This window comes from Hippopotamus amphibius, chromosome 2 (genome assembly GCF_030028045.1).
Source record: "Hippopotamus amphibius kiboko isolate mHipAmp2 chromosome 2, mHipAmp2.hap2, whole genome shotgun sequence".
Lineage (NCBI taxonomy): Eukaryota > Metazoa > Chordata > Mammalia > Artiodactyla > Hippopotamidae > Hippopotamus > Hippopotamus amphibius.
In genome coordinates this window covers 99569419-99587162 of record NC_080187.1, presented here as the reverse complement: position 1 = coordinate 99587162, position 17744 = coordinate 99569419, and the positions used below count along the sequence as shown (strand labels likewise).

General features: G+C 42.9%; 1 protein-coding gene across 4 annotated transcripts in view; it reads left to right on the top strand.

The window, feature by feature from the left end:
* SMARCA2 (SWI/SNF related, matrix associated, actin dependent regulator of chromatin, subfamily a, member 2) overlaps window positions 1-17744 on the top strand; it is a 181967-nt gene that overhangs the window by 151582 nt on the left and 12641 nt on the right. For 3 of the 4 annotated variants that reach the window (XM_057724018.1, XM_057724017.1, XM_057724016.1), the window contains exons 29-32: window positions 2384-2437; window positions 11596-11701; window positions 12184-12285; window positions 15260-15392. In XM_057724018.1, the coding sequence (XP_057580001.1) occupies window positions 2384-2437; window positions 11596-11701; window positions 12184-12285; window positions 15260-15392 (395 nt within the window). The remainder of the gene's footprint in view (window positions 1-2383; window positions 2438-11595; window positions 11702-12183; window positions 12286-15259; window positions 15393-17744) is intronic. The other variant, XM_057724020.1, reaches the window with a different exon arrangement.

Below are 17744 nucleotides of genomic sequence, written 5' to 3'. Positions count from 1 at the left end.
TGAATTTTAGCTCTCCCCAAAATTGTAGAAAGTCATTCATTGATCCTAGAAATATTCATTGCATTCCCCTCTTCTTTCCAGTCCTGAGGGCCAGAGGGTTAAAAAAAACACTCACAGCACTTCCCCCACTAGCTCGCTATGCAGTGGAGGAGATAGTCTGGATAGTACTGAACAGGCGGGTGGCCTGGGGAATTCGGGAAAGGCGGGGTCACGTGAGCCCCTTATTTAAGAATATGATAACGTTATCTTGTTTATGGTCCCTTTTAGAGGGAAAAATAAATATATATATATAAATGATAAATTAAAAATAATCATATATATATAATGACCTATAATGCAGTGATACTGATATATATATATATCATTACAGTATCACTGCATTACACACAGATATATATATATATATCATTATCACTGCAATTACCTGGGAAAAGAGAGCCAGCATTTTACCTCCTTACATTATACTTCCCAAGGACTTGGGATACTGCAAGCCCAAGGACCAAGTGTACTTGTTTAATTCCTGTACACAAATGCCTGTGTACAAATAGAACGTCATCTGTAGCATTTCCCTCGTTTTGCATAAGGCTGAGCTACTGTTTTAAGGGCCCACATATAGTCAACCCATATTCCAGAAGGGATGGGCTCTTACTTTAAAAAGTTGCCTTTTCCTGTTCCAGTATTCTCTCTCCAAAGTGCTTCACCTGCAGTGCATTTAGGTATTTATGTTGAAGGCTTTGCCTTAGTCATCGTCCCGAGGCTTCCACCCAAGGTACACGAATCACACCAGCGTCCAGTGTCTTTTTAACACTGATTTGTAGTGACATGCATTTTGAAAGCCAAATCCATACCGTCATTTAATACGCTTTTTGGTTTGGTCTGTGCTTTTTTTCAGTCAGATTGCTGACCCACGTAGGTCTGTCCCCACACACTCCTTATTAGAATCATTTGGAATTGTTCTGTTGGAATCTCCTTGGTTCAGAGCCTCCCTTCCCCGATGGGTTGTCATCTCCGTCAGTCTCAGATCATAGAACCAAGCCCACCTTTCTCCAAAGTATTTGCAGTATGTCCTGTAACATGTCTACAGAATGCTCTTCACTGTTACCCATTCTGAGACAGCACGGTCTGTTTCAGCTTCTGTATCCCCTTCGTTAACCCCATCATCAACTCAGGGTCCCAAATGTGTCGGAAGAAGAGCGGTCCCAGTTCTGTGTCTTATTCCCAACACGCCCTTACAGACAGAGTTTCCTCAGCATCTCTCCCCAGGCCCCCACCACTTCCGCGTCCTCACGCACTGTCTGCGTCAGGTCCTTACTGTCCGTTGCTGGCCGTGCCTGGACCGCCACATGCTGCCTGCTCCTCCTCCTGCCTTCTCTCTGGGACATGGATCCCCTCATGTCAGATGGTTACTCGAGAACGTTCCGTGGCTTCTCATCGCCTACCCGATAGTGACTGAACTTCCCAGCATGGGAAGGATCGTCTCCCACCACCTGGCCCTAGGACCGTCCCACCTTCGCCTTCCAACATGCAGCTCTCCCTTGTATGTCAGACATTCCAGCTGATCCTCTGCTTTTCCCATATAGCCCGTACTTTTGCCTCGCCACTCCTAGGTTCATGCTTTGCCCTCTTTGCCGTGTGTCCTGCTGTCACAGTGGACAGCGTCTCTTGACAAGGGATGTGTAAGTGGCCAGACGTGGGCTGTGTCTGCCAAAGGCACCGTCTTTGCTTGGTGTAAGATCTACAGGGGATGGAGGGTCTTCCCAGGGTGCGTCACACCTCTCAGCCACTTCTCTGCCACCACACAAAGGGACACCAGCGGTGCAGTTTCAAAATCTTCAACATAAGAGGCTTCCCTAGAGGCCCAGAGAAGGGCCGGAGACCTTGCATGGCTGTCATTTCCAGTGGAAGATCATTAACGCAGTGATCAACTGTTAGAAAAGAATGGAGGTCTGGGAAGGAGAGCTGACTGCCTAGATGGTGTTTGGAAACCGAGGTAGACTGTGGTTTGGTGCATCCTCGGTGTGCTGGTTTCTGTAACAAAGTACAGTATCCTATTTAATTTTCACAACAGTTTTCCGAGGTAAGTATCATCTCCGTTGTACAAACGAGGAGCGACACTCGGATAGGCTAAAGCTACGTTCCTAAGGTCACCCCCCCACCCCCGCCAAGCAAATGCTGCCTGTCTTCCACTGCTTCTAGAACCATGGATGGAAACGAGACCAGAGTAACAGGCATTTCCCCTGAGGCTGGCAAGGCAGGTAGGTGAGGAGACCGAGGCTTGGAGCGTGACATGAGTTACCCGAGGTCTGCAGCCTAGGAAGAAGGAACCGGGCTGGGACGAGCACCCAGGTCTTCTGACTCTAGTGTTCTTTCTACTCTACCGCAGGTGTAACGTGGAGAAGGTGCCCAGTAATTCTCAGTTGGAAATAGAAGGAAACAGGTCAGGATCTGTCTTGTATTCCCCTGTCTCTAAATACAGGTATCCCTTGGTCCACCAAACGGACAGATCCCTAAAGACGCGGCCTTCGGAAGCAAATTTCTCCAGTGGCCTCTTGATCACCCTCCTTGGAGTGGGAGATGGAGGCACAGATGTTCTCAAACACCTGTCGTGGCTTTCGAAGTTGTTTGTGCTGTGCTTTAATTTGGGCGTGTCCGTCCTGTCAATGCACTTCTTAGAAAGGCATCAGGAGCCACCACCAGCAGGACTGCATTACCTGGAGATGGGTTTCTGTTGCTTCCCGTCCCTTCCAGCGCAGCTTCTGCCTCACATCCCGCGGGCCTCTTAACTCCCTGCTGGCTTGGTTTCGAGGCGTAGTGAAAAGCACCTGGGGTGCTGCGTGCGTGTGCCTGCCCTGTCTGACGTTGTGGAGTCAGTCGCGGTGTGCGGAGGGTCTGCGCACCAGGTGGGGTTCAGGACGTCACTTCTGGGCTTACCTGTCATGTACAGTCTTCAGCGTCCTAAGGCAGCCTGTTTAACCTTTGTGTGCCTCTGCTTCTGTCACGTGGACAGCAGAAATGCTTTTTTCCTAGAGATTTTGTGAGAGAGAGATGACATGCATGTTTTGCCAGGGTTAGGCGTTGTTGTTAGTATATTGAAAATAACATTTCTTTCCCCCTTTTGGTCAGCCTGTACTTTAAGAAAAAAATATTGATACAGTACTTTGCCATCCATATTCCTTTTTTGTCAATGGACTCAATAATGTTCTTTTTGGCACTTCTTTCCCCGCTAGTATCAGATCCAGTCTATGGGCCAGGAGGAAAAGGAATGGAAGCTGTGTCCTGTATCTCAGAACAGATACCATCACCAGCTGTGGCACTGCCCTTTATCTAGGGAGATTAAACAGGGGGGTGGTTTGTACCCACCCATGTCCATGTGAAGGTGAACCTGCTGGGCAAGATTGCCAGTTTTTGGCGTTTCTTATTGTAATTAGGGAGCAATCCTGGCAGCCAGACATACAAACCATACTGTGTGCTAAGAGGCATCAAGAATGACGTTCTGTTTTTGCCGTTGTGAGAAAGAACTCAGTCTGGATTCGAATGTCGGAACTGAAACAGGAAACACTTGACTCTTTTGGGCTTAAAATAATGAACCGACATGGTACACCTTTCCACCCCCATGATGTAGAACGGAGGCTTTAAGGTCTAAAAGGCATGATGTAGGCTAAGTGCCCAGCGCAGTGAATAGGACCAGGCATAAGCTCCTTCACCCCACATCCCCCCGTCCATCAATAGTCACGTGACCATGAAAAGTGGATTAATAACTTTAAAGGGTATTAAGAGCCCCCAGCGTCCTGCCTGGGCTTTCTGAGGAGACGATATGGCCATATGTAGTTAGGACCCAGATAAATCCTTTTACTGAAGATACATTTAAACTGCAATTTCCAGAGGCATAGAAGGGGCTTGATGTTTGCTTCCTCAGGACTCTTCAGAGTCTGTCTGGTCCCCTACTGTCACATGCTTCTTTTCCCCAGGAACCTGAGTTTAAGACATGTTGTTCAGAGCTTGCATTATGATTAATTTTTAAAAATTCTTTTCAGAAAAACCCCTCCATGTCTTCAAAGGCACTGAGCATTTTCTATGTGTCAATCTCTGTGTACGTATTGAGAACTGGGGGTAACTGAGTAAACTGGAATGCCTTAAAGCATAGTTGGAAAGAGTTATATAAAGGAATAATGCAGATCTACCGTATGAATCAAGTGTACATGCCAGGTGGCGGGGGGTGGGAAGCAAGGTCAGTGGGTGGCTTGTGAGAGGAGTAGAAATCCCCCAAGTAGACGGGCTGGGGGGAGCCGAGGTACTGAGGCCCATGTGTGTAGGCAGCTAGGGAGGAGGTGTGGAAACACAGGACCCCTCTAGAGACCACACACCTCTCAGTATGCCTGGGTCATCAGGTGCAAGGGAAGAGGGGCATAGCATGGGACGTGGCGGTGGGTGTGAAGGCACGAGCACAAACACTCAGAGGTATGATTGACAGGGCTTAGGGGCAGACCAGATGTGAGAGATGGATTTATAAAGATAACTCCTGGTTCTCTGTCCTGAGTGGTAAGTGAATCTGGTGAAATTTACGGTTACAGAAATAGGGTTGAAAAGAAAAGTGGCATGCGGTACCCAGCCACACATACTCCATCCCAGGAAATCTGAATTCTCTGGCTATTAACAGCCCTTAATGTTGTGATTATGTGGTTAGTATTGACTGTCCCTTCAGGACCAGTCAAGAAGCTCTTTTGGACAAAATTTAGCTTTAGCGACGTGGGCACCAGACATTCAGTATTTCTTTAAATGGGGGCGGGAGGCTATGACCGGATCTCAGGCTCAAGCCCCTTTGCATTTAATTAGATTACAGAGAAATTGGCCTGAGATACAAGTGTGACCAAGTGGATACACTCAGAGAGCCTTAGTTCTAGGTGAAGAGCCTTTCTTCATTTATTCTGTTCAGGTGCTTTGGGCTCAGCAACAGGGTTGGCCGTCTGTCTTGTGTCCTAGCAGCATGAGGAAGTCAGACCTCAAGTGATGTCCACGGTGATGCTTCCTCAGAATGTGGTCCTCCAACTCCAGTCCTGGAACTTCTTGGAAAATTCCCAGTGCAGTTAGAGGCTCTGGGGAGTTTTGCTGTAACGTAGCCTGTTGAGCTTTGTTTAATCCAGCATTTCCCAAACTCCTTTGACCAGGAAAGCCCCTGCTTCAGGGCACACTGTTAATAGTCCATTAGGCTCCTGTTCCATGGAACACATTGGGAAGTGCAGACGTAGAGGTCAGAAGGCGCATGTAGTCCAGAGAGAATGAGCTCAGGGAAGCATGGATTCCAGTGCTTTATCTTGCCCTTCTTAAATGTATTGGTACTTTCCGATGTGTACTGGAATAGGCTGCTTGGACTCCTAGTGAATTGATGCTTATTAGTGATGCTCAGCCAGTGTTACCCATGTACAGCAGGTGGGCAGCCCACAGGTAAACTTGGTCCGTCTGCTTTCTGAGGCACAGAAGACTTCCCTGAGGCTTCCAGCTTCAGCCTGACCCAGGAGCCCAGGGTCTCTGCCTCTCAAAGCTTCAGGACAACCAGCATAAATGACCTCTGTCTGAGGGTGGGAAGCAGTCCCAGCTGGAAACAACAAAAATGATTTCCTAACAGGGCTGATAAGCTGTCTTCAAAACCACTCCCTGTCTTTTGATTTAGAAATGGATTGTTCTGAAAGAGGGCAATTATTTGGGCATAAACGTCCCTGTATATTCATGGGGAAAATATCTGCCTCGTTCCTTTAGAATCACACCTCATATGTGTCTTCTTTAAGAATTTCCTAAAACCGCCATTATAGGAAAAAGTGGCACGAAGAGGTGCCTGCTATGACATACACACACCCCTTTACCAAAGTGACATTTGGGATTTGCAGCTCAGGTAGAGAGGCATTTGATTTTGTTTGCCTGCAAAAGCTTTGTGCTTTTGAGTTTGATCACAAATCAGCCAAAAGCTTTGAAGCTTTTTTTTTTTTTTTTTTTAACATTATCAAGTTAGAGACCGCGAGAAAGATCAAAGGACAGAATATTGGGTGGAAGGGAAGGTGGGTTCACATTGAGACAGATGGACAGAATTCTGTACCTCCACCTGCTATGATGACGTGTCGAGTGAGAAAAAGAGGAGAAGCAGCTAGGTGTCCCAAGTCAATATTTCTAAAAAGTCAAGTGATAGATAGTCTTCTCAGTCATCTCCTCAAAATGCTTGTCTAAACAAGTAAATAAATAATACTCTGAATCTCATTTCGCAGTGATCACCTCTGATTTGCAGTCATAAGTTCAATGAGAGAATTCTGAAGGAATAAATAGGAACTTTATACAGTAGAGTCTGTTGGTTGTAATGTAGTAAATAAAAAATTTATGGGATTATTGTTCTATTATTCTATTGTATTTATTTGGCTTTATATGGGAGAGTTAAAAGGTGCCAGTTGATGAACTGTGCTTTTTACGGTGATATAAATAAATGTTGGTCATATGCCCCTCAGACGACGTTTCTCTGGAAAAAATCAAATTAGATTTTTGACTTATAGCATGTTTTCAAAGAAGGTAACCCATAAACGTATTTGAGGCCTACTTTATTTATGGATGACAGTATGGTTCCAAGTTACATTAGATTGTAAATCTTCATTTTGTTGAACAAGGGTACATTATTATTGTTTATTTATGCTCTGGCATTTCTCCTTCTGGTCCTTAGTTCATCCCTTTTTAAAAACCTAGTTGAATGTGTATTGCATTTACAATTTGCTATCCTGTGGGCTTTTTTTTTCCCCATTGAATGTCATAATGAGCATTTTTTCCTGTCTTTTAAGGCATATAATTTAAAAATACATACTTTGAGATTCTAGCATTCCATTACTTGCTTTTTTCCCCAATTGTTTAACATTTTGGCTGCCTTAAATTATTTTAAATAATGCTGTGACGAACATCTTTACATATACATATAACATATATATATCTTTATCCATATTTCAACCTAGAGTAGATTACCAACAGCAAAACCATACATCAGAGTGTGATTGCATTGAAGACTCTTGTTAAAGCCTCGATGCTTTTCTTATTGAGCTGAGCGAGCCCTTTAAGCCTCCCAACGTTGGGTCATGTACCTCGCGTAAACTTGATGTCACTTCATTTCGGTTGATAACTCAGGCATATTAGATATCTAGGCCTTAATGCAACCCTTGGGGTGATTTTTACAGCTATCCATCCCACTACCAAAAGCAAGTCAACCCACATCTCCTTCTGTTTTGCTATTACCGCCTCTGAGCTTCAAGAAGGTGGGATGTCAGATTTTCAGGCTTATGTTAGGAATTATCAGTATTGTCCGTCAATACTCAGTAAGACTCTGATGAGAGACCTCAGCAGAGAATGCAGAGTGCGGGTGCTCTGACACTTCTCTTGTGACTGGCTCAGGTTTCTGGGGGTTTTCTAGATAAGCAGAGTGCTACTCAGGTCTCAGTGCATTTTATATGGTGTTTATCAAACCCTGTAGGGATCTGACTCTGCAAAAAAGACACATGCTTTCACCTAGTGCCCCACAACGCTGACCCAATTTTTATGGTCTTCTTCCCAAAATGATTTCCTATCTTTGATTCCTTTAGGACTGTAATAATTTTCTGTAAAACCTTTCCAACTACAAGTGGATGTTCTAAGTCATGATGTCATTTTCCTAAGGAGGCAAGATAACCACATTTTAATATTCATTAACTAACATAAAACCCATTTCAGCTTTAGTTAAGATCACTTTTCCAGAAGCATCCATCAGGAGTGCTTGTCAACAGATCAGCTTTGGCAGGTAAAAAAGACAAATCCTAAAGCAGCCAAAAAAAAAAAAAAAAAAAAAGAGTGAATCAATATCATGAAAGACATGCTAGCTAGCATTTTAAAGGAGTGGTTTCTTAGCTAGTATTATAGTCTTATGCACTCTTCCAGCTTTACCTAAACTGTAATCGAAGGTAGAGCTGTTATTTATGTGATATTTACAATGTCTGTAGTCATCATTTTAAAGTCACAGTAGTACAGATGTGAAATTCTTACTGTTCGGTTTGTGGAGGTAATGGGAGAAAAATTGGTTCCCATATGAAGCATAGCAAAGCCCATCTCTTGTGTGTGTGTGTGTGTGTGTGTGTGTGTGTGTAAGCTCTATATGCATGGTTTGCAAACCACCCTTAACATAGTGGCATGTAGGGCTTTTCCATCTCATACACCATGACAGCATAGCCACGTGTCCCTTTGCCCTTTCACCTCTGTGGAAAGGAAATGTGTCTGCCCACCAGCGCCTGTAAACTCTATTAAGTGCAGTGGGCTCCTTTATATTTGTATTTTAGGTTATTCTCCTCCCCTCTCCACCCTATGTCTTATCAGGGTCATGTTTCTTATTCTGTGATAGATTGTTGTACGAAATAGGTCTGAAATCAGACCATTTTGGAGGAGGGGGACAGGTATCAGTTTTGTCATGGCAAACAGCACACTTTGAGATAACACTTTATACTTAGGCTTTAAATGTGTAAAATGACATCATGGAAAATACCTTGGGGGTAGGATAAGCATTTCAACAGAAACGGAACACCTTCTGCAAACCATTGTACAATTAGTCCATTGTTCTGTACTTAAAAAAAAAAAAAAAAAAAAAGCTTTCTGGCAGTGAAAAAAAAGTATTTGAAAAAGGTATAATGAAAACGCATTTATGCAGCTTAAGTTTGAGAAAGAAATGCCAAGAATTCAAAACTCTGTCAGGCTGCTTCACTTCCTTTTTTTTGTTTACCTTTTTTTTTAACCTTGAATTTAGGGAAAAAATAAGTTACCGTAGCAACATTAGCAAGTGGTCCTGCTGCCTCAGTGCATTCTATGGTTATATAAAAGCTGGATGTCCTCCAGGACCACCTGACATTTCCTGCCCAGGGTGGCCCCCAGAACTATCCCCTCTGATAGAGATGGGGGAAGGGTTTTGACTGCACGTAAAGTGTTCCCACGCTCTGTGGAGGAGAGGAAAAAAAAAACCATCGTGCATAGAATTAAGTTCTGAGCAGCCAGGTACCAAGAGTTGTTTAGTATTGAGGAAAGTTGGTTTAATATTGAGGAAATTTTCTTCCATTTTTATGGAGGGAAGGGTTCTGGATCCTGGAAGGATAATAGAATATGTGGAGGGAGAAAAGGATAGGGAACGTTCTAACCATGGAGTGAGGGGTGGGTCAGGCCTGGAGACATGAAATTTGTGATAAAGGGGGGATTGGGCGTGGTACTTGGGGGTCCACAGGAGAGAGGCTGTTCTGATCAGAAGGGTCAAGTCAGCAACACAAACAGGGTTTACAGAGAAGGAGCTGAGCAGCGCTTCGAAAGCCGGACTGTGGTGTTTAAAATGGAGATGGTTCCAATGGAACCGCAAGAAGACTTAGATTGGGTCCAGGTCCTCCTTCAGCTCAGGCCCTTGGTTCTTAGGAGGGGGAGTAAAGGAAGTGGGATAGGAATATTAAGCCACATGAGCCTTTATTTTTAAAACCAAATAAATTTATGTCATTTTACAGTATTGGCCCTGAGTCTCAGAACATTCAGCCCTTTTCTTTGTGAGTACAGATAACTCTGGACTTGTCTCCTTATAGGGTCTAGAATTCCTGTGTCCTAAGAACAGGACATAAGACCAAGTTTGTTTTAGCCATTTTGCCCCTGTTGGGAAGAGCTTTATTACACTCTGAGTGCAAACTGCTTATTTCTTATTTCGCCAGTAGCACAGATGAAATTAACAGTACGTCCATCACAGGTGTACAAAGCAAGGATGTACCTGTAATCTGTCAGTAGAAAAATGACACCATCTGTTGGCAATGTAGAAAATGACATGGAAGGTGTCACTGAGGGTCAGGTGTTAAAATCCAAAATTACATAGAGGTCTGATTCTCTGTTGCTAGGGTATAAAGAATGCTAATTATAAAGAAGTCACTGACAGAAATAGAAAAATGGATATCTATAAATTCCTCTTACTGCCCTTCAGATATTCACGTACAGACTGGTGAAATGTTTGTGTATTTAAATCTCAAAATGGGAGAAAGAAAAACAGACCAGAGATTGTGGTCCTGTGTTGAAGGTGACAGCAAATGAAATAGTTTTTGTCATTTACGATGTGGTATAATTTCTGGCGTTACAAATGCATTCTCAACCGGAAGGGGGGGTAGGGGTGGCTGAGGCTAAGAGAATACCTTGGTTCTTGCCAGAATAATCTTAAAACCCTGTTTCCTATTAAACTGCAGTCTTCTTATATCTCTTGTGTTGGCCCCTGGTTTTAGTATTCATGAGGCCTGTATATGCATTAAAAAATAAAATAAAACAAAACACTGACCCAGTATCACAGAAAAACTCGCCCATCCCTTTGACAGGATTTTCGGTTAATTTATGCAGGCCCCTTTGCACTTCAGCATTTTCCCCACTGGTTGCTAGGCAACCATTTGAGTTACTGCGCATGCCTTTTTATGATAACTGTCATTATGATTATTTTTTAATTATACGACTGGGACTAGAGATTAAAACAGCATATTGTCACTCATTCTCTGCCGCTGCTTCTAGCTTTCTCACGCACTCTTAGAATCACCTTCCAAAAATTTACATAGCAGTGATTTATGGTTTTCTTTTCCCCCTGGCTTCACAAAGGAAGTAGAGATGGCATCATAAGGGAAGCGAGATTTTTTTGTGACAAATGACTGTATCGTATCTCCCGAGCTGTTATTGATCTGGATAGGCTGAGTCAGATATTAGGATCCTGGACCTAAATGACGAATATCTTGTTCCTTTGACCATGTCTGCTTCTAACATCAAGTGATGTTAAACGCTTATATCGCTTTATAGTCTGTTTCTCAAAATTACAACATGCTAAGCGTTTGTTGCTATTAAACGTGCTTTCACATAAAGCTACCATGAATTTGCGGGGAGGGTACAGCACTGATCCCAGGAACATGAGGCAGCCACAACTTGCTGATAACTATGTTTGTTCTTTTCTGTACAGATTACTCCATACACACAAAATGAGGTTAGGCAAGGGGAAGGGGTTCCTCTGGCACGTAATAATAAAGGTGTGTGTGGGTCCCAGCGTGTAAACATGCTCTAAACGGAATAAGACCGAAAAGATACACCGTCCCTGGTACATACAAAAGCTTTTCATGTGCGTTTCCAGAGAATATATTATTTTCTGAATGTAAAGTGAATCTGAAAAGAAAGGGATATGGAAATAAAGTCAGTATTTTTCTTTTCTGCCAACTCAATTCTTACTCATTTAGAAATGGAATTTTTGGTGGAATGGGCCATTTTAAATATTTGTATCAAACCGAAGAGAGATTCACGCTGAAAGAGAAATCCACGGGGGGCTTCCCATACGAATGACAGAAGTGGAGACCTACTGGTATTTTCATGTGATTTTTGAAGTTAGCACTGGGGGCATTAATCTCCCATCTACTTGTAGGATTTTCTTTGATTTAAAGAGCCCTGTGTCTATATGGATGGGATGTCATTTGCTTTTTTTTGACATTTTCGGAAATAAAATACAAGTTTTCCTCAGTAGTGCATGATCTGTGATGTTCTTGTGTGTTCCCCCTATCCCCTCCGCCCCCACAGTTCAGGGCGACAGCTCAGTGAAGTCTTCATTCAGTTACCTTCAAGAAAAGAATTACCAGAATACTATGAGTTAATTAGGAAACCAGTGGATTTCAAAAAAATAAAGGTAGGTCTTTTGTTTACAAACTTTATTTTTTAAGTAAATAAAGTAGACGTGTAAATCCATTGAAATGATTACAGGTAGCACTTGGCAGTGATTACCTATCTGACTGCCACTGACACCCATCCAGGGCTCGGCACCAAAAAGGCTGGGATGTTCTCGTGCCTTTAAATGCATGTTACGTAATCATTATGTTGAGCGCTCGTGTTGATTATAGTGCATTTTATTTAAAAAGTTGCAGACTCCTTCCTCGATCCCACTACTCTTCCTGGGTCCCATCATGTGCTCCTTACTCCAAGAAGGAATACGAGGGGGGAGGGTGGTCTCTGTGGATGACACCCCCTGGAGTTGTGTAGTCCCACCTCCCTGGCAGGACTGTGTACTGGGAAGACAAAGGGAAAATCAGGCTTTGTTAATCAAGTAATTGTTGTATTTCCACACACACCCCCCGCCCCCCCCCCCTCTGTTTTATCCGAAATTTCCATCAGGAAAGGATTCGTAATCACAAGTACCGGAGCCTGGGTGACCTGGAGAAAGACGTCATGCTTCTCTGTCACAATGCTCAGACATTCAACTTGGAGGGATCCCAGGTGAGACGTGTAACCTTCAACATGTTTGTGTTCTTTTAAGTAAAATACTTCATTTTGTTTAAAATGCCAGTACCATCGCTACTATCCTGGCAGAAGAAAAGGAAAAATAAAAGCCTATATTTCCACGCTGCCTATGTAAGTCAATTGAGGCTTTGGCATTTTCTAATTAATGCCAGCTCCTTTGTACCATAGCTATGCTAGTTCCTACTTGTGCTTCCTTTAAAGGCTTGGCTTTTAATCAGAGGAGGAATTTAAGTTAATAACAATGCAATGCTTAAAAGCTAGAGGCACAGTTTTTTGATTTCATAGAGATGGTGAATTTGGTTATGTTTATGTTGCGTTTTTCTGCCGGTAACTTTGCATCAGGAGCTGAAACTACTGTTTTGTTTTAAAACAAAAAATAGATACAAAAAACAACCATTTTCCTCTAATTGTTACACAAATGCTTTTTATTAGGTCAATTGCAATTCTCTCTACTCCTCTGTAGTTAGCAAGTATAAGTCTGCAAGTAAATGACACTATTAAAATAACTAAGTAGGTGGAGGACACTTTCTCTTTAGTGACACCTCAATTCCGCTCACCTTCTGTAGGAACTCCCCTTTTCCTATCTATGCTCCCATACCCACGAGGCAGAAAGAACAAGAAGAGAGGTCACTGGGTCTGCCATCCAATGTAGTGTCAAGCCACCATCAAATTCCTTAAACCTCTTTCCTGATCAGGCTTTTTTATCTTCTTGTCAGTTCCAGTCACTAAATTGGAGAATGTGGGGCTCCTCAGAATGCGCCTTGAACAGACCGTACCTTTCCAGTTAATGAGAGTTAATAGGAACGTTATTTTGACCAAAACAATAGGTTGTGAAAGCAAGCCTTTTTCAAAGAAATTTAAGGTGCAAATTAGGACGCAGAGCGGAAATACAAGCATCAACAAGGAAGTCTTTTGTGAATGACTGCTTAGGGTTTGTGGATAGATGTGGGGGTTCTTTATAGGACTGTGGCAACGTTGTGGTGTACACCCTGTCCCACAGCCTCCCTGTCTGCTGACAGCCACTGCCTCACCCCTGAACTGGAGTGATAAGTGGCCTCTTGCCTGGCTTCCCTCCCAGGCCCTCCTGGATGCGGCTTTATCTTTCTCTAAGCACCTTTGTATCCTGTCCATCTACTGCCCACCAAGCTTCAAGCTTCCCTGTATACTGTTAAAATCTAAAATGATCTCATAGTCTGCTTTCTAAAGTCATATCCTACCTCTTTGGCCTCATTTCCTGCTATTCCTCAACCGAAACAGTTCATGGTCCAGTAAGACAGGTCCCATAAACACCTGCTTCCCCAGATACACATGACTTTGTCGCAAGACAGTGACATCGTCCCATGTCATAACCAGGAGATTGACAATGGCGCCATCCCAGATGCATCTTTTTTATTCCTGCCTCCCCACCTTTCTCCTTGCTCTCCTTTCCTAAAAAAGCTCCCCTCCTTTCTCGAACCCCTGATGGCATCCTCCTCACTCTTAAGATTCAGCTCAACTCTAGTGTTTCTGGCAAATTCTGCCCCAATGGCCCAGTCCCCGTGTGTCATCATCACCATTTTTTAAAATTTATTGGCTGCATTGGGTCTTCATTGCTGCGCGCGGGCTTTCTCTAGTTACGGAGAGCAGCGGCTACTCTTCGTTGCGGTGCACAGGCTTCTCAGTGCGGTGGCGTCTCTTGTTGCGGAGCACAGGCTCTCGGTGCACGGGCTTCAGTAGTTGTGGCACATGGGCTCAATAGTTGTGGCTTGTGGTCTCTAGAGCACAGGCTCAGTAGTTGTAGTGCACAGGCTTAGTTGCTCCACGGCATGTGGGCTCTTCCCAGGCCAGGGCTCAAACCTGTGTCCCCCGCATTGGCAGGCGGATTCTTAACCACTGTGCCACCAGGGAAGCCCACATCTTCACCATTGTTAGGTATACAGCTCAGTAGTGTGAAGTATATTTTCATTATTCCACAGCAGATCTCCAGAACTCTTTCATCTTGTAAAACTAAAACTCTCTAATCATTCTGCCAAACACCATTCTGCGTTCTGTTTCTACGAATTTGACTGCTCTAGATAGCTCATCTAAGTGAATCACATGGTATTTGTCTTTCTGTGGCTGGCTTATTAGTTCACCTAGCATCATGTCTTCAAAGTTCATCCATGTTGTGTAGCATGCGGCAGGATTTCCTTCCTTTTTAAGGCTGAGTACTATTCTACTGTATGGATAGACCTCATTTTTTTTATCCACCCCTCTGTCGATGGACATTTGGTTTGCTTCTACCTCTTGGCTACTGTGAAGAGTGCTACGGTAAACATGGGTGTGCAGGTATCTCTTCAGGACTCTGCTTTCAGTTCCTTTGGGTATATATCTAGAATTGGGATTGCTGGATCATATGATACCTCTAGTTTTAGTTTTTTGAGAAAAAGGACCATTTTTCAGCTTTGTATGTCCCTCAGCAACTACACAGGGCTATGCTCAGATATGTGCATACACTACAGAGAAAGCATTGATTGCAGTAGTATTGGCTGGTACTGATAAGCTCAGTAACGAATAATAGCCCCCATTTTGTTAGGAGAATTGCATTCTTTTTAAAAAATGAGGGTTGCTTTACCACAGTATTTGATGGAATAATTTAAACAAGAAATATAGTTTTTCAAATACTAGTCTTGCTGTCAAAAATGAGAGGGCATCTTATTGGAGCCCTTCCCTCCCCAGCATGTGCACATACACACATTGAAATCATTTCAAATGCACGTGGACTTGCCCTTTAAGAATATGTCTGTAGATTTAAGTTTGGTGTTTTCCTGTTGGGTTTTCCTGTAGGCATCGATGCTAATGTTGATGTTTCTCCTAAAATTCACGTACGGTAAAGCTGGTGTGTGGCCCAGGGCAGTAAAGAGCATGCTGTGACTGTGAACCTCGGGCCCCCAGCTTGAGGTTTTTAACAGGTGCCACTTTGACCCTTTAGATCTATGAAGATTCCATCGTCCTACAGTCAGTTTTTAAGAGTGCTCGGCAGAAAATTGCCAAAGAGGAAGAGAGTGAGGATGAAAGTAATGAAGAGGAGGAAGAGGAAGATGAAGAAGAGTCAGAGTCAGAGGGTAAGTCTGTGTGGCGTCTCCACGTCTTTGGCCCAGGCCACCTGCTTCGATGTTCCCGCAGATGCTCACAGGGCAGAGGTGGCAGGTCTGGACCCAGGTCTTCCGTGTTCCAGCCGGGCAACCCCAGGTGGTGTACTTAACCCTGCTCCAGCTCAGTTTCCTCCTCTGTAAAACTGAGGTTCTAAATATGCCCCCAGCCATGCAAAGAGCTTAGCGCCTTTGGAAATCAGCGTAATATACGTTTTCTAGCAGCATGGCTGTTACTACTGCCTAGCTCTTACCCAGCACAGTGCTTCCCTGACCTGGTGCTTGCTGGGCTTCACCCCTGAGTTTCTGATTCAGCAGCCTGCAGTAGGGTCTGAGAGTCAGTGTTTCTCACAAGTGCACAGGGGATGCTGATGTGACTGGACCCAGTACCACACTTTGAGAATCACCACTTAGAAAATAATTGTCCAGCTGTGGTCCGTTTTGTCCTCATGGATCGGATATTGATCCTGTCTTTATTTTAAATTTTGATATTTTATTAATCATGGATTTTGGGGGGCATGAATTTTGAGATTTTAAAACATTGCATTGAATAGTATTTATCTTAATTACTGAGTTTTGGTGCCGCTTTAAATTTTGTACCCAAGGCAGGTATCTCCCTTGCCTTAATCTAGTCCCAGTCACGTTGATAATGCTGATATTTCAAAGGTTAAGCCTGCCTTGAAAAGTCTAAAATTTCTTCTTACCTAATTATGTTTTCACCCCATACCTCCTCTCAAAGTCATAAATCCTAGCAGTTGATAGTCTTCTATGTAAAACAGTATAGATATGCTTTAAAAAATTTTATTAGATTTCTTTCTAATTACATACTTAGTACAACTTGGATAATATTTTTAAGAAAGGAAAATTTGTATAATTCCATAACCCAATATAGATTTAATTCCAGTTGCCTGCTAGTTTTTTTTTCTATACATGGATATTTTGTTTATAAAAGTATAGCACACTTTTTTTCTGTAGCACGATTTTTCTATTACGAACATTTTCCCATAGCTATGAGAGTTTTTATACAGCAGTATATATTAACATCCAGTAATGAATGTACCAGAACATAGTAATCTCACTCTAAATAATGCTGTCCTGAAAATTCTAACCCATAAATCACTCCACACATTTAAAAAACGTCTGATGCATACATATTGCCACACAGAACGGAGTTGATATCTTTGTCAGCAGTGTACATGAGTGTCTGTCTCCCCACATCCGCATCTGCTCGATATTATTCTTGTTCGTGATTCAGCCTTTTAGGTATTAATTTAACCTCTTTCAGTTTCATCTGGTTACTCTCTAGTTTTAATATCCTAGCACTTGAGGATTAAGTCTGTATAATCGTTATTTTGTTTTATTTATTTTGATACATCTTTATTGGAATATAATTGCTTCACAATATTGTGTTAGTTTCTGCTGTACAACAAAGTGAATCAGCTATATGTATACATATATCCCCATATCCCCTCCCTCTTGAGCCTCCCTCCCACCCTCCCTATCCTGCCCCTTTAGATCATCACAAAGCATGGAGCTGATCTCCCTGTGCTCGCAGCAGCTGCCCACTAGCCTTCTGTTTTACACTTGGTAGTGTCTATATGTCAGTGCTACTCTCTCACTATGTCCCAGCCTCCCCTTCCTCCTCTTGTCCTCAAGTCCATTCTCTATATCTGTGTCTTTGTTCCTGCCCTACCGCTGGGTTCATCAGTACCATTTTTCTAGATTCCCTATATATGCGTTAGCATACGGTATTTGTTTTTCTCTTTCTGTCTAACTTCACTCTGTATGACAGACTCTAGGTCCATCCACCTCACTACAAATAACTCCATTTCATTCCTTTTTATGGCTGAGTAATATTCCATTGTATATATGTGCCACATCTTCTTTATCCACATAATCATATTTTAGTTAAACATTTCCTTATTTTAGATCCAGATTTCTAATCTGTTTTCCAATAGCTACCTTCTTATCCCAGCTATCAATTGAGTTTCTTTAATCTCTCCTGAGATTTGGCATATTAATTTTCTATGGCCTCTATAACAAATTACCCCAAACTTAGTACCTCGATACAACTTACATTTATTATCTCACAGTTCTGTAGGTCACAGGTTTGCTGTGGTTCTCTCTGGGCCAAAATCCAGGTGTCAGCAGCCTGCCTTCCTTTGTGGGGGCTCCTGCGGAGAATGCGTTTCCTTATGTCTCTTTCTCATGTTGCATCTCTTTGACCCTCTCTTCAGCCTCCTCTTCATCCACTTTCTTTTTCTGTTGTTGAGGTATAATTGACATATAATAATTACACTCGGTTCAGATATATAGCATAATGAT